This window comes from Branchiostoma belcheri, unplaced genomic scaffold (assembly GCF_001625305.1).
Source record: "Branchiostoma belcheri isolate BF01 breed outbred unplaced genomic scaffold, Haploidv18h27 scaffold1, whole genome shotgun sequence".
Lineage (NCBI taxonomy): Eukaryota > Metazoa > Chordata > Leptocardii > Amphioxiformes > Branchiostomatidae > Branchiostoma > Branchiostoma belcheri.
In genome coordinates this window covers 1,749,835-1,764,365 of record NW_017802379.1, presented here as the reverse complement: position 1 = coordinate 1,764,365, position 14,531 = coordinate 1,749,835, and the positions used below count along the sequence as shown (strand labels likewise).

At 41.1% G+C, this 14,531-nt stretch overlaps 3 protein-coding genes across 5 annotated transcripts in view; 1 reads left to right on the top strand and 2 right to left on the bottom strand.

Moving 5' to 3' along the window:
- Positions 1–356: 356 nt before the first annotated feature.
- Positions 357–3,423, bottom strand: LOC109463610. 2 transcript variants are annotated; one of them, XM_019760475.1, is made up of 7 exons: positions 3,335–3,423; positions 3,167–3,229; positions 2,723–2,821; positions 2,279–2,302; positions 2,023–2,100; positions 1,462–1,636; positions 357–999 (listed from the first exon to the last, which is right to left on the bottom strand). In XM_019760475.1, the coding sequence occupies exons 2-7, from the start codon at positions 3,215–3,217 to the stop codon at positions 839–841; spliced, it is 588 nt and encodes a 195-aa protein (XP_019616034.1). In that variant the 5' UTR covers positions 3,218–3,229; positions 3,335–3,423; the 3' UTR covers positions 357–838. The 2 variants fall into 2 exon arrangements, with proteins under 2 accessions (XP_019616034.1, XP_019616025.1); XM_019760466.1 differs by having other exon boundaries at positions 2,723–2,830; positions 3,167–3,228; positions 3,334–3,395.
- A 3,091-nt stretch (positions 3,424–6,514) lies between these two features.
- On the bottom strand, positions 6,515–11,188 carry LOC109463429 (methyltransferase-like protein 16). 2 transcript variants are annotated; one of them, XM_019760254.1, is made up of 7 exons: positions 10,563–11,188; positions 10,028–10,168; positions 9,311–9,569; positions 8,867–8,936; positions 8,556–8,645; positions 8,023–8,172; positions 6,515–7,477 (listed from the first exon to the last, which is right to left on the bottom strand). In XM_019760254.1, the coding sequence occupies exons 1-7, from the start codon at positions 10,906–10,908 to the stop codon at positions 6,959–6,961; spliced, it is 1,575 nt and encodes a 524-aa protein (XP_019615813.1). In that variant the 5' UTR covers positions 10,909–11,188; the 3' UTR covers positions 6,515–6,958. The 2 variants fall into 2 exon arrangements, with proteins under 2 accessions (XP_019615813.1, XP_019615809.1); XM_019760250.1 differs by having other exon boundaries at positions 6,522–7,477; positions 8,023–8,187.
- A 55-nt stretch (positions 11,189–11,243) lies between these two features.
- LOC109463752 (lissencephaly-1 homolog) overlaps positions 11,244–14,531 on the top strand; it is a 15,907-nt gene continuing 12,619 nt past the window's right edge. Inside the window, exons 1-2 of the mRNA XM_019760602.1 lie at positions 11,244–11,391; positions 11,894–12,076. Of these exons, the coding sequence (XP_019616161.1) occupies positions 12,045–12,076 (32 nt within the window). The 5' untranslated portion in view covers positions 11,244–11,391; positions 11,894–12,044. The remainder of the gene's footprint in view (positions 11,392–11,893; positions 12,077–14,531) is intronic.

Sequence of the window (14,531 nt, the reverse complement as noted above, 5' to 3'; positions counted from 1 at the left end):
CCCCACTACTGTGTTTATTTTTCAGTACGTTTCGATGATTTCTAGGCATGTAATCTTTAGCAACAGACTTTCTTTGTCACTATTGTGGTCATTTTTCTGTGTCTTTCTTTCTTCATCGGAGCGTTTTTTTATCGTGTGCCTTTTGTTCGCTGTCAGTGATTACGAGGGGAAAATGTGAAATCAGTACTTATTCATGATCACAGTATGGCAATAATTACACGACCAGTGAATTGCAGAGGCACAGGGAGTATTTAATAGGAACGAGTTGTAAATACATGTGTATAGTTCCATTGTACAAATTAAATCACCATGCATATGGTGTGAATTTACTCATGTCGGATGTCGGAATGTCGGATGTGGGAAAGAATTTCTGTTCCAAAAGGTTTACATAACAGGCCATCATTCCGAATATGATATTCAGACCTACTTATTAGATACACAGTAAAATCCTTAATCTTGCTATACTAAACTAGGTCGCTCAACGTGTATAACATCATAATACTTTTATATCAACCGTGCTAGCCTGGCACATATACATAGCCCTAAACACCATTATGCAGGAGACTTACATGACATATCGATGGAAAGGGACCAGATATTAACTCCAATATAGACGCAGTGCAGATTGGATTGCCAGTTTTTCTAGTCTCAGCTATGGGCTCACCCGCCTGTCGGAAACAGCATACTAGACTAAATAAGCCCACAAACTGCTGTGTTGAGCTATTCAGCAGTTCACAACATCTCTAAACCTACACTACTTGTATGAGTTGGTCATACTTTCATGCAATGCTCGTGTGATCAAGCTTCGTCGACGCGCTACGACCGGAATGTTCGAGGCCTATTTTCCGAGCCAGCTACGACGTCGGAAGATGGTGCGGCGACGCCACACCGAGCGACGGCGTAGGTAGACAGTACGGCGACGCCACCACGATGACCTACGACGGCCGAAAAACTTAGTTTGGCCTCTCCCAGGTTTCTCCTGTTCTTCGTCGGGGGTACCTAGATAGAGGCAGTGGAAATATATCATTAATTTATCAACGCTTTGTATCACTCGTGTGCCTTGACAGAAACGAGTAACTATGTTACTCTGGACGAATTTGACTTGCTTTGGTGTCAGGATTTGAGACTCTGCATTTAAAAGTGTCATCAGGAGAATCAACATTTTCTGACAATTCAAATTCGGTGACATAGAAAATATATTCACACATATCCAAGCAGAATATAAGGATGCTACAATGTAGATACCTTATCCTAAAGCCGCAAATCACTAAACAATTATTCTCGTAGTGATTGCCCAGTAGACCATAAGCATAAGGATCGATCGATATAAATGCCATGTGGATATTGGGAGAAAAGATCGTAACATTTTTTCAGGATTTTCCCCCTTTATTTCTGAGTCCTAAAACGTCACGAGCTCCCCTCCCCAATCTGCTTGGAGATAAAGACGACCCGGTGACGTACCGGTGTACACGATGACGTCGGCATGGGTGGCTCCGGCCGCCGGTTCAGCGGTGGCCCACTGCGGGGTCAGGCCGTCGCAGAACTTCTTCAACTCCGGATCCCCGCTCAGTTTGGGCTGGTCGGTGCGGCTCTCGTCCAGGGAAATCGCGTACTTCCCACTGTCGTCTGCCTCCTCCTGCAAAACAGCGGGTAGTGGAGACAGGGTGAGACCACAGTAAGCGAGAAATGTTTTTTCATGACCGATGCCCAGCCTTGCATGTAAAATATAGCGGAAGTAATGTCAACTATAAAATGATAAATGCTTAACTTAAGCAGGAAGGCTTAACCTTCTTGACTTAACCTCTATATGTTGAATCCATACTGTAATACAAAATCCATACTGTATTACAAAAGAATTGCCTAACAACCGATGCGCATCATGCCTTGATCGAGAGGAAACTAAAATCATTCTAATAGCCTTGAACTACTTGAAGGCATGGCTTGTAAATGTTGTCAACATCTTTAATAAAGTAATGACAAACAGCAATAAATCAAATCGTTTTGTATAAAAATTATATTTACCTCGTTGTCACGGTCTGTGTAGCCAGCATCGACTATGTAGCACGTTTTGCTGCCGGGGGCCCTCACTGCCACAAGACCCTGGATAGCACATGATACAGACACTGGTAGTCCACGTGGCCTTTATTTCACAATAAATTTAAAAATCATATCTTTAGACTTAAGTTTTGAAAATGATTCAAATACAAAGGAATCGAACCCATAAATAATCATGAGGAAATACTTCATGGCACACCTACGTACAAAACTTCGACCTTACCTGGTCAGTGTCCCTGAACTCACCCTACAGCAAAACATAATATCAGAAAAACAACATTTATCAGAAATTCCCACTTCTAAAGGAATACATACAAAATACATGCATATGAACCAAATACAAAACCTAACAACAACAACAACAATCTAACAGCTGAAAACTTGCCGATCCGGTAGAACGTGGTCTGGTGTCCAGTCTACATGTATATCGTGCGTTGGGCGGACTCTCGTCGGGCCTGTAGTCAATTCCGGCCGCCCGTACTAGTTCAACTAGGCTCGGGGGTAGGTTTTGCACAACGGGAGTTCAGTTAGCTAATCCTGTCGTGCAAAAATCCTACTAGCTGGCATGAAACTCCACCGGGAAGCCTAAGGATCGTCTACAGGCCCGAAGAAAACGCGCTGAAACTACGATAGACTGGGCACCAGGCCAGCAGAAGGCGCTACGAACCACAGACTGTCCACGGGCGAGCCCTGCAGTCAGGAGCCCCACCAACACGCCTGCAAGGAGCGGCAGCCGCAGACGACACAGCCGGCCTGGCTTGGCGGACTGCTCGGTCTTTTTCAGGGAGGAAATAGAACAAGAGTGGGTTCCTGTGTCTGTTTGCAATTCTTTTGCCTGTCTGTTACGAATTTCAAGCGTCAAATGTTCAATGAAATTGTTTGCAATTTGCATGTGGTAACTAGTCGTAATTTTCCCCGCTTTACACACTTCTTAACAAGGATCGCTCGAATTTCACGTCAAGTTCTTGTGGGTTTAGATAGACTTTTCTCAACAGAACTTATCTTAGGTCAGGTCTTACATACACAAAATCTATTTCAAGACGACACATGCCTATCCCGTTTGGGTACCGGTTTTAAAATCATACATTTCTAATCGCTCGTACTGACATACCTTGTAGGAGACGTCTTCTTGGTTCACTTTGTCTTCTTTGCGGGGAGCCATTGCGGAAAAATCCTGAAAATGATAGCTTTTTATCAGCGGATATATATAGCTTTGTTTTGAATAGCGGAATAAAATGTTTAAGCTATCAATCATACAAAAGGTAGTTTGTACTCGTACCTGTCGCCTGCCTGTCACGTCGTTCAAGAAGAAACAAGCAACTTCTAAAGCAACGAAGTGAATCGAAGTTCCCACTCAGAATGGGGCAGCGGGGCTTGAGGGGTGGTATATATACACCTTTTGGGTATGGTTCTGAGTACTCATTAATATTAAACAGTGTTAAACAAAGCATAATCAGATATTCTACACGGCGATTTGTCCATGAGGGGCGGAGTTACGCTATTAATATCCATCTTCAGAGGGCGGAGCGATCCAAAGTAGTGGCACACCCAGTCTGCTGTGCCAAGTATGATCTCATCACTAAGCCACGAGGAAATGGCAAAATCTGGTGAGAACACTACTCTCCAAGCAGAGGTTGATGGGGTAAGATCGTTTGCGTTTTATATTTGGCCCGTTTATTTCGTCGCTACCCCAACCAACGTAGAGACAAAAAAACGGGCCATATATAAAAACGCAAACGATCTTCCCCCATCAACCTCTGCTTGGAGAGTAGAGAAGACAGTACACCTGATTTCCTTTCAAACACACGCTTTTCTCGTAACATTCTACACAGCCACGATCAGCTTTATCGATACGAATGTCTATTTAGTACGTACGTACGCTTATCGTCTAGATGAAGAATAACATCATAGCTATCAGCTTCGGACACTAATGGATGTAAGAGATCTAGAGGAATGGAGCAAGAGGATCCACACAGCCTCCTGAGATTACGCCTTATGCCCTCGATGATACTTAAAATCATTGATTATCATAATCATCGTCGCTTTATTTCAAATGCCGACGATGCAGGCATTACTGAATAGGCATGAAAGCTGGATCAGAGCCAGCACATTTTGAGGCAGGTGTCTGGCAAAATCTCTGATTAGCATAGACCAGAGAACAGCCCGTCCTCACAAGGAACGTAGATTCCATGGCCGTCCCTGTTCTTGGTTCTAGATTTAGAGTTTTTGTTATCTTAGCTCATAGACACTGATTTCTGATTGTTCCTTCATATGTAATCGCGTTGTAGTAAAGTTGAGGAAAATGTGAGGAGTAAAGAACACCATGTATGGACGAAAAAATACTGCTGATTTTATACACCTAGTGAGCCTGAACTAGAGGCTAGAGGAAACGATTTGATCGACGAAGCGAAAATATGACAATCGTGTTGATATCGTAAGAGTTTAAATTGCCATTTCATTCATTAAAGCATCACTGTCAAACCCCTATATCAATACAGAAGCACGTAGGATAATAAAAAATAATAATTCGTCTTGGTGAAGTAGCGAGGACAGAGGCATATGGATCATCATCATCAACGTCGCTGCTTTCATCTGTTGACGATACAGGCATTGATGAATAGGCATGAAAGCTGGATCAAAGCCAGCACATTTTGAGGCAGGTGTCTGGCAAAATCTCTGATTAGCATAGACCAGAGAATAGCCCGTCCTCACAAGGAACGTAGGCTCCATGGCGGCCCATGGTCCTAGTTCTAGATTTAGAGTTTTTGTTATCTTAGCTCATGGACACTGAGTTCTGAATGTTCCTTTATATGTTATCGCGTTATACTTAAGTTTAGGAAAATGTTAGGAGTATAGAACACCATAGATAAACGAAAAAAATATTGCAATTTTTATACACCTAGATGCCTGCACTGGAGGCTAGAGGAAACGATTTAATCGACGAGGCGAAAATATAACAATCGTGTCGATATCGTTAAGAGTTTAGATTGCCATTTCAATCAGTAAAGCGTCACTGTCAAATAATTAACGCCCATATCAATACAGGAACAGGTAGAATGATAAAAAAATAATAATTTGTTTTGGTGAAGTAGCGTGGATATGCTGTAATGATTTGGGGTATTGTATGTGTTGATAGCGCCTATTAAGCCAGCACACGGGTGTCATTGACCTCGTCATTTTGAGTCCCTCAGGCTACAGACTTGGGACCATCATGTTTAGCGTCGCCTTTGTCTTCTTCCACGAAAAGGAAACGATCTGCAGCAAAAACAAGTTTAATTGTCGCAATGACATCACCCATGTGAGTGGTTGATAATGCCACACCGCCTTAATTGTCTAAATTTTACACACGAAAAAACAACCAATAAAAGTCTTCAAAGGGAATCTCTGAGAGAACTTTAATTAAAAATCACGGCTTCACGATGAAAGTGATGAAAAATATGCTGTAGAAAATACACCTGTATTATTCAGTAGCTGTCACGCCCTCACGGTACAGGTACACCATGGGCCACACAACTAGAAGAGGAGGATGTTTAAACTCAATTTGTAAAGTAACCTACAGAAATGGGGCAGCAGTTTATATCTCATCACATGCAGAGCAGACAGTCTATACATGGCATAAAAGGTTATGTCGATTTATATCCTTACAGATCAGCCTGGCAACTCTTGTCTGTGCTTGTTCATGTGCATATGTTTCTCTGTCACAAGTTGCTTGGGCCAACAGGCCTCATTCACATGTACACATATTTTTTTTTTACACATAGGGAGCTGAAACTTAACATGGGCAATGTGGCAGTGTCGTAACAACATAAATACGAAGTTGTGTCTTGGTGATCTTGTGTCTTGGTGGCTCTGCTTTACATTTATCAGAAGAAACTTACCATCAGCAGAGAGGATTAAGTTCAGGCTGGGGTTCAACTGTCTAATTTTGCACCTGAATACTATACACAATAAAGATGTTTCAAAGACACAGTGACCATGTCTATTAAGTTCAGGCATTTATTGACATTATAAATAATAACATCAATATACTTTTTGGCCATCTTGAATGGTAGAAATGTATGATACAAAACAAACATACTTGAATATATCACTTATTCTTTGCATACAGTTACTTTCAGAAAATAATCTACAATAGCTCCATTACCATTTTCTTTGGTGGATTTCATTTGCAAAGCAACATAATTTTATAGTATAAACTTAACAACCGAATAAAGCAAAACTGACTCCTGCATTAGTCATCTGCAACCACCTTCTTCAAACGTCTTATCTTTCACTTGATTGACATTTTGTATATAAAATAATGGAAATAATTCAGGTTTAAATTGTCATTTGTATGCAAACCTTGCTACATGAACATGTTAATACCTGTGATTAAAAAAAAATGTATTAATGAAACATAGCTACATCCATAGGCTATTGCACCAATGAAGGAAGAACTTAAAATAAAATAAAACTAAAAAAAAGATAACTTCTAATACTGTAATAGTCAATGCAGGCCTTGTTTTCATGCATCTCCATAGGGATGAGCTGTGACCAGTCTTAGACTGTCTCCTAAGTTGTAAACATTGCAGATTTTTTGGACAATGTAGTCCTCTCTACTCAAGATTCTATCCATAGTTTTTCATCTAGTTTTAACTAACCATATCAAACAATATAAAAATTGGAAGAAAGCTCTAGTAAAAAAAGAGACAGCACTGCTAAATGCACCAATGTACATGTCTGTGAAAAAAAAGGAATTCAAATAAGAAGGAATTCAATATAACATTACAAAAATATAATTCCTGTCCTCCTTTGGTGAAGGAAAAATAACAACTACTTTGTAGTTGATGAGACAGTATCATATAAGGATACCATATTTTAGTACAGAGTACAACCATCCAATGGATCAGTAACTTCTTACACTTCAGACTTTGTTGAACTGGCTCTTTAAGTAACACACCAGCTGGTTCATACCGTCCTTGTCCTTACCCTCTAACCATGCCATCTCCATGATGATACCCGTGTCTATCATGCTGATTGACAGGCAAGCTTTGAACAGCAATTCTTCAGACCCCAACACTTCTGAGGCACCCCGTTTACCTGGGCTGGTGCCTCCATTTGCAGCCCCATCTGATGTGTCCATTTTCTTACTGTCCCCATCTTCACCCTTCACTGACATGCCCCCCTCCCCAACATGGCTGCCATCATGTTCCATCTTCTCTTCATCCATATTTGGAGTGGGATGTTCCGCCATTGGTTCTTTCTGTTCCACTGTGTCAAACTGTAACATTAGAGGCTGTTCTGCAGGCTTCTGTCCCTCCTTTCCCTCCCTGGACTTCTGCCTGCGTCTCTTCCTGTTGTGAATCCAGGTGTTCTCAGTAGGAGTCAGTGTTAGGGAGATGCCGAGGTCTGGACTGGCAGGAGCACACTCCTGGAAGGGCACCTGACAAGGAAACGGAAAAAAAAAACAGCAGCAAAACATTAACTTTCAACCTTGGTCAGTCTGTGTTATTTCTTTCTTTCTTTGTACAGATCTTATGATTTACCAAAACAGATGAGTATACATGTATGAGCTCAATTAATAATTTCAGCAGGTTGGTGAATGGTTAATATCCAAGTTCTTTATTCACAACCACTTGTTTAACAAGAGCCAACATTTCAATGTCCTAAAGAAAAATGACAGATGGTCATTGAAATGTTGGGTCTTGCTTAACAAGTCAATTGGTTGTGAATAAAGAACTTTGCTATTAAGATCACTACGAGTTTTATTCCAATGGCAATAATACATTTGAATCATGAATTTTTTTTTTCAAAGAAATTCGCCAGTGAAATGACAGGACATGGCCTTTATTTTGTACCATTTATTACTGTTTTCCTAGCTATAGGCTGTACATTGACATAGGTTTGGAGGCACTGTATTTTGCTCAGCCTTCTTTCAACACCCTTTAATCAATGATACCAAACTCTGTGCATGTGGGAGCTGACTACCTGCAGTTCTCCCAGCATTTGCTTGATGGCGCTGCTAACCAGCTGCACCCTTGTGTTCTGCATGCCCCCAGTCTGAGCTGCATCCTTCATGAGGTGCTGTAGGTACTTCTCTGGCACAACAGTCTTGATGGGAGGCTTGCTCTTCTTCTTCTGTAGTGGAGATGTCTAGAGACATTAAACATACAACAACAGACAACAATGTTAACTCTTTGAGCCGAAAATTCCTTCTTACAATTTCTGTCTGCTATTTCCAAAGAAATTCCTAGTGAACACTCACTGGCCGCCCTTTACGTGACCCTTGCACTGCAGGTGTATGTTCATTTTTGTCTATTGACTGCTACCACGTTTGGATGAAGTTTAAAAGAAATAATGGCAATGCTTTATGACCAGTTTTGTGTGATCCATACTTTCTGAATTCTGAGTGGTGCAGGTAAAATTTGTCTGGTGCATGATAACTTTCAGTATTGCATGCACCAGTGCAGGTATGCAGAAAAGAAGTATTTCAAGCCCTGCAATGATATGAAGAAACCCACTGGCAGAGTGCAGTTCTGGTAGAACGTCCAGACGATTCCCCATCTCATGGTGCGACCCTGGCAGAACTCTGTGCAGGCAAAGTTCTCAATCTGGAATAGTTTTTGGCAAAATTAGTCAAGCTTACTGTTATATTTTCTAAAAATCGCTTACATGTGTATTTGCTTTGAAGAACACAGAAGTGTTACATCTACATTAATGAACTTTAATTTAATAATAGGTTAGTAAATAGCAAACCAATTTGAAGTACACGGAAGTTCAAACACTCCTAAGTACATTCAGTTACAACATGTCCTGTACGTGTAAGACTTACCCCATTTTTCTTCAGCATCTCCTTCAAAGGTTTTAAGCTGGATTTCTTGCCCAACATGGAGGTGTAAAACCTATTTGAAGAAAAAGATACAATCCACAACTATGTAGTTGAGTGTAGTCAAGTCCCATGCGCATGGTTTGCAAATAGCACTGTGACACAGTATTTCAATGAGTATGAATCAGAAGATTTACATGTAGAGCAAGAATGCCTACAAACATCCTTACACGACATTTGCAGACACTGACCCTGACCTCTCCATTAACATTCTATCATAGATGCTATTGTAGTTATTTTTATACAATGCTATTGTGTTAGAATAGACTGTTATGCTATCTATAATGTCTTGTCTTTTTCAGCAGGGCAAGCCCTTTGCAACCTTCACAGGATAGTTGGGCTGCCCTGGCTGTGCATGCTGAAAAGCCAAACCTATGAATAAATAAATACCCTATCTTCTTCTGTAGCTGCAGGCTCTCCTCGATGATCCTGCCCACATGCCCCACCTCGCCCCCACTCGCCACTCGCTCCGCCTCACTTGCAGTACTGATGGATGATGGCAGGGGGCGTTCTGGACCACGGTCAGGCAGGAGTCCCTGAGCCTCCATGTCGTTAGCATAGAAAGGCGGGTTGCACATGCAGAAGTCAAAGTAACTCTCGTCTTCATCTAGAACCTTCAGAAGGCCCTCATCCCTCTGGACATGTTTTACTGCAAGCGAGTGATAGCAAAAACTGAAAAAGGTAAGGCTACGGCCGTACGGGCAGACAGCTTACCTGGGAGAGTGAGACTCTGTCCCTGCCAACATTGGAGGCAAGCAGAATTCTTGAGGACTGACAAATCTTAGGGCCAAGCAGGAATCTGTTATCTTAGTACATCTATATATATAGAAGTTTCAACACAACTAACTGGGCCATGCAAAATTTTGATGTAACTGTACTAATTAAACGATTATAATATCCTTTAAACTTTTAGCACACTTGATAAGCTGTTTGGCTTTTTGATTATGGGTTTATAAATAGCAGTAAGCATCAGCTGTTAAAGTAAGTGAGCGCACAACTAAATACTTAGCATAAACATACATTTGTACACAATACAGGTATTTCTTTCATTCATTCATTTATTCATTATTACATATTAGTCACAGCTACCATGTACCAAAATCCTACCTGTGATGTTGTCCTGTTTGCTGTTCCTGCTGACATTGTTGACAGCATAGGTGTAGGATGTAGGGTCCACCTCTGTGGCCAGGAAGTTCCACCCGTTCAGCGTACAGCCCAGCAAGGGGTAGATACAGCAGGCACCAGCACCTACATGTGTGCAATATACACAAATTTGTCCATTTCTTGGCCAGGCTTCGTTTGTACATACTAACTATATGATGATAAATATAAAATTTGAAGAGGAATCATGGACTTCATTTGAGCCTATGATAGACATCAAAATGTAAGCAGGTGAGACAATGCTGGTTACATGTCAAAGAAAACTACAATAACCTACGTTCTACGTACCAACCTGATCTTGGTGATAAATTAAAGGTACCTTTACCAAATTTTTGTAGCCCACACCTTGTTTCTTGCAATTTTGAGTTTGACATCACAAATTCAAAACACCGCATTTGAGCTGTACATAGCAAATACACCCACATTGAGCCACTTTTACCAGAGAGTGCATTGTTTGTCCACCCTGCTGCAATCAACATACCTATGTCGATACCCGTAACCTTCCCAGAATCCCCTGCTCCCTTCGTCCCCTCGCCCATCCCCTGTAGCAGGTCTTCGATCCAATGGATGTAGTTCAGGCGCAGTGGCAGAGTCGGGATTAACCTATCGTTTGGGATCTCCACTTCCAACCCAAAGTCCTCCTTCAGAAGGGTGCATGTCAGACATCTCATGGCCTCCGGGTCCTTGAAGTTTATGAAGCCTCGCGTCTCGGACTTGTTGTACGTCACATACTGGGCGAAATCGGGGTACTTCTTAGCCAGGGTTGCAAAATCGGGGGGATTGTTTTTGTACTTATTCCTCGGATGCATATATTTGTTGAGAGCCATCTTGTAAACAAGCCCGTCCCCTAAATTCTAATGTCAATATGACATTCTTGATGAGGTAAACAAGTACCAAGATGCTGAGCTGAGCTCTGAAAGAGGATGATGAAGACAAAAAGAGTACAAAAATGTGGTTCGAATTGTAAATAAATACAGTCTCCGAATCAGAATAGTCTCTATTAAGTATGGGTATTTCCAAATCTAGCTCCTGGTGACCGAAAAACTGCAAATTTATCAAAAAGTTGCAAAATGTGAGGAAGTTGACAACATGGTCCTGACGTTAGGCGCGCTGCATCCTGGGAATGATGTCACCCTACTGAGTCTGCGCACTAACGAACCTGCGCAGATCTGCATGCGCAGTGGTTTGGTGAGAGCTGTTGGACGGATTTTTAACGTGTGGAAAATTCAGATATTTGAGGAAAACTCGCCACGGATTCACCGTCTTAAGGCACGGGTTCGGTTTCTTCGAGGATTTTTAATCTTCCTTAGGTAAGGATCGACGTTTGTGTGTTTTTGTCGTCCTAAAATCCGTTTTGAAAGGAGGGAATTTGACCCGACAAGCTGTCAAGATGGCTGCCGGTTGCAACAGATTCTGCAGAATTTTTGTTGCATCGTTCAAAATTTCATCGCGATTTTTGTGACATTTCGTATTGATTCCTTAACATAACTTGACGTTAACGTATCTCAGTGTCATTGCGTCGTTCTGAACGGACAGTTCGGTGGTTAGCCGGTGATTTGAAGGCCAAGCCGGTACGTTAAATCCCGGCCGACTGTTGGAATTTTAGGGCGGCTCGGTGTAATTTTTGTCAGATCACATCATGTTGAACTTTGGCACAGGCGGGCTTCTGTTTGATTGAACTGACAGAAAATTTGCTAGACTGCACAATGCTTCACAATTTCGTGGAAATAATTGCTGGTTCGCGTTTACCAAAGCTGTCATAGATAGGGGACGGCCACCTGACATCCGATCTTTGCCCTTTATATTCCGCAGGATGACCTAAAGTGTTGGGTCAGACGTTCGACCACCGCCCAGCTGTATCAAGAAGTTTGTCACAGATCGTCTTGAAGTAAAACAGAATCGGGGAAGGAAAACCCGGCCCGGTATTTTTCCCGACATCTACGGAACGCTTCCGTGACGGAAAATGGTGCTGTCACAGAGACAACGAGAAGAACTGTAAGTAGTTCTCGTTCTTGATTTTCTCCTCATCATAATTTGTATTTTCATCTGGTCCTCATTCTCTCGGATTCAGACAGTGTCAGTGGGTGTGGACGTTTCCTATATATCCTATTCAAGTATTTTCCTCACGTTAGAAGGATGCAGTATTTGTTCAAAGACCTGTGGAGTGCCAGAAATCAGGAATTAACTGCAATGACTGTGTCCGGAAGTGGCCAGTAATGCGATCTTAACAAACTTTCTACCTTGAATGGCCCCTTGCAAATTCCAGCATGAGTAATCCTCCTACATGGTCAACAAAGTACCCTTTCAGGCCTGCCTCTAAGCATATTAAACAGGTACATGTATGGGGTTTTAGACTGTCCAAGAAGTTATTTCCCTCTCCATGGCATGAGCATTGGCATGTGAGTTGCATACCTGTAGCTGGTAGGATTATGGTTGGAAATACCAGAGGTAGGATTTCTTAGACTCACACTCACAGTAGTTAGTGATCGACAAGTTAGGTTAGCTTGGAATCCCCTTGGTATAGCTGTCATATGGAAGATGAAAATTAAGAGATTTGCGACATTGTTGGAGTCACGCAGTACTCGGCCCATTAAGCATATAAATCAGAGATAAAATCCTCAATTTCACTGGGATTAGAATGCCCCCAGCCAAAGTGAGAGTGATTTTCATATTTTATTCATTTTATCTGTGATTTTTATACCTATGTAAATGACTTGACAGCCCCGACTGTACTAGGGACATCTCAAAACATCTCAATCAAACTTTGGAAGGTGTACATGATAATGCATCTATGTATGCAAAAAAAATGTATTACACCAGAAATTAAGATTTATTTTATAATACTCTTCCATAATGCATTTGCTATAAAGTGAAATACTTGTATTTCTAATAATTAGTAATATGAGCAGATTCGATATCCTTGTAATGAAAGATCAACATTGTTATGTGGCTTATATTGAATACTTGTCATCCATATGTTTTCATTGAAAAGCTGGTAACTAAAGATAAGATACATACTTTTTTCACAGCTGCCATATTAGTAGTAAAGGGGTCTTAAAAATTGAGGAGGTAATATAACTAGTAATAGGAGTAGCAGTAGTTTGCATAAAAAAGGTTATGGGTGGGGGTGATTTTAGATAACATGGGTCTGTTATGTCTATAAAAAGTACAGGTAGGGAGGGGGTCATTGGGTCATTGTTATTCTAAAAGAAAAACTGTCGTCAACATCCCCTAGTTTTCTTTCAAGCCAATGTTTTACTTTGTGTCAGGAATGGTTCATGTCAGTCTAATTGGTTCCCAGTGCAGAACTGATCAGTTAATTGGGGGCGACCCAGTTGTTGACAAGTGGACATGTCCGGAATAGTGCAGTGGTCAGGATAATGTCCAGTTTGGAATGCCCTCCCTGTTATTTTAGTCTCTGTGTTTTGCTAGGGTGTTATTTTTCTCATTTGCGGAAAGGAAAATAAGTTATGGGACTCACTGACCCCACCAGAACAAGGGCACTTTCTGTACCAATGTTTCCCAGCGTGTCAAATGTTGTGATTTGGGTGATCTGATACATATGTATTGGACATTTCTTTTAACCTTTTAAATTAGATTTCTGATTGAAAATTGTACGTCATTCACTGTTGTAAATGATCAGTGACAAAAAGTCATTTCATGAAAATTTACTTCAGTTTGAACACTAGCAGCATACAGTATATCCATATCAAATCAATGTACTTGTAGTAATGCAGAATTGATTAACATTATAACAAGCTCGAAAGGAATTTCAGTAAACTAGCATTATGTTTTTATCAATATGCCAATAAAGCTGCTGAAGAAATTGCCAATATGTTGCCAAAAACAAGATATATATATTTACCAAAAAAGTCATAACAATTTATTAGGAAAAGCAATTGCAAATGGTTGAAGATAAAATCATGTTTTCATGCCTGAAAATCCTGATGTATAACTATCTAAGTAGTATAGGGGGACCATATTCAATAATAATCGTTCCTCCTGGGTTTATGTCCATTGTAAATGGGAAATGGCAGTATTGATTTTGGATTCTGTCGCTGACATGATGGTGATGCGTAACGGACCATTGACGTATTCAGCATTTCTGACTATTACGTTGTATAACATTCCATCCAAAACTCATGTAAACTGAATCTACTGGTCTATTGAATGCCACAGAAAATAATCTTCCAGCTCTACTTTGTTTTGCTTTTGCACGAAGCCGTATTGCTAGATCATGTGACCAATGCGCTAACCGTATGGCAGTCCTTCACACCTAATTAATACATCAAACCACTTAAGAGGATTAAAGAAGAATTACTGGTGCCTCTGAATGCTTGTGACGTAGATGTACATGTAGGTTAGCCTCTACCAGGCTCCGCGGATCGCTGGAAAAATAGTAGAAATTGGCCGAAATAAAGGGATATAGTACACCAGAGAAGATCCAGCC

Excerpts from the sequence above, each read along its gene's own strand:
- LOC109463429 (XM_019760250.1), bottom strand. The coding sequence starts at position 10,908 with ATGGCTCTCAACAAATATATGCATCCGAGGAATAAGTACAAAAACAAT. Across the intron at positions 9,570-10,027 it reads CAAACAGGACAACATCACAG|TAAAACATGTCCAGAGGGAT; the intron begins GTAGGATTTTGG and ends ACTCGCTTGCAG. Across the intron at positions 7,478-8,022 it reads AAATGCTGGGAGAACTGCAG|GTGCCCTTCCAGGAGTGTGC; the intron begins GTAGTCAGCTCC and ends TTTCCTTGTCAG.
- LOC109463610 (XM_019760466.1), bottom strand. The coding sequence starts at position 3,217 with ATGGCTCCCCGCAAAGAAGACAAAGTGAACCAAGAAGACGTCTCCTAC. Across the intron at positions 2,101-2,278 it reads AGTTCAGGGACACTGACCAG|GGTCTTGTGGCAGTGAGGGC; the intron begins GTAAGGTCGAAG and ends TGTGCTATCCAG. Across the intron at positions 1,637-2,022 it reads ACACAGACCGTGACAACGAG|GAGGAGGCAGACGACAGTGG; the intron begins GTAAATATAATT and ends GCTGTTTTGCAG.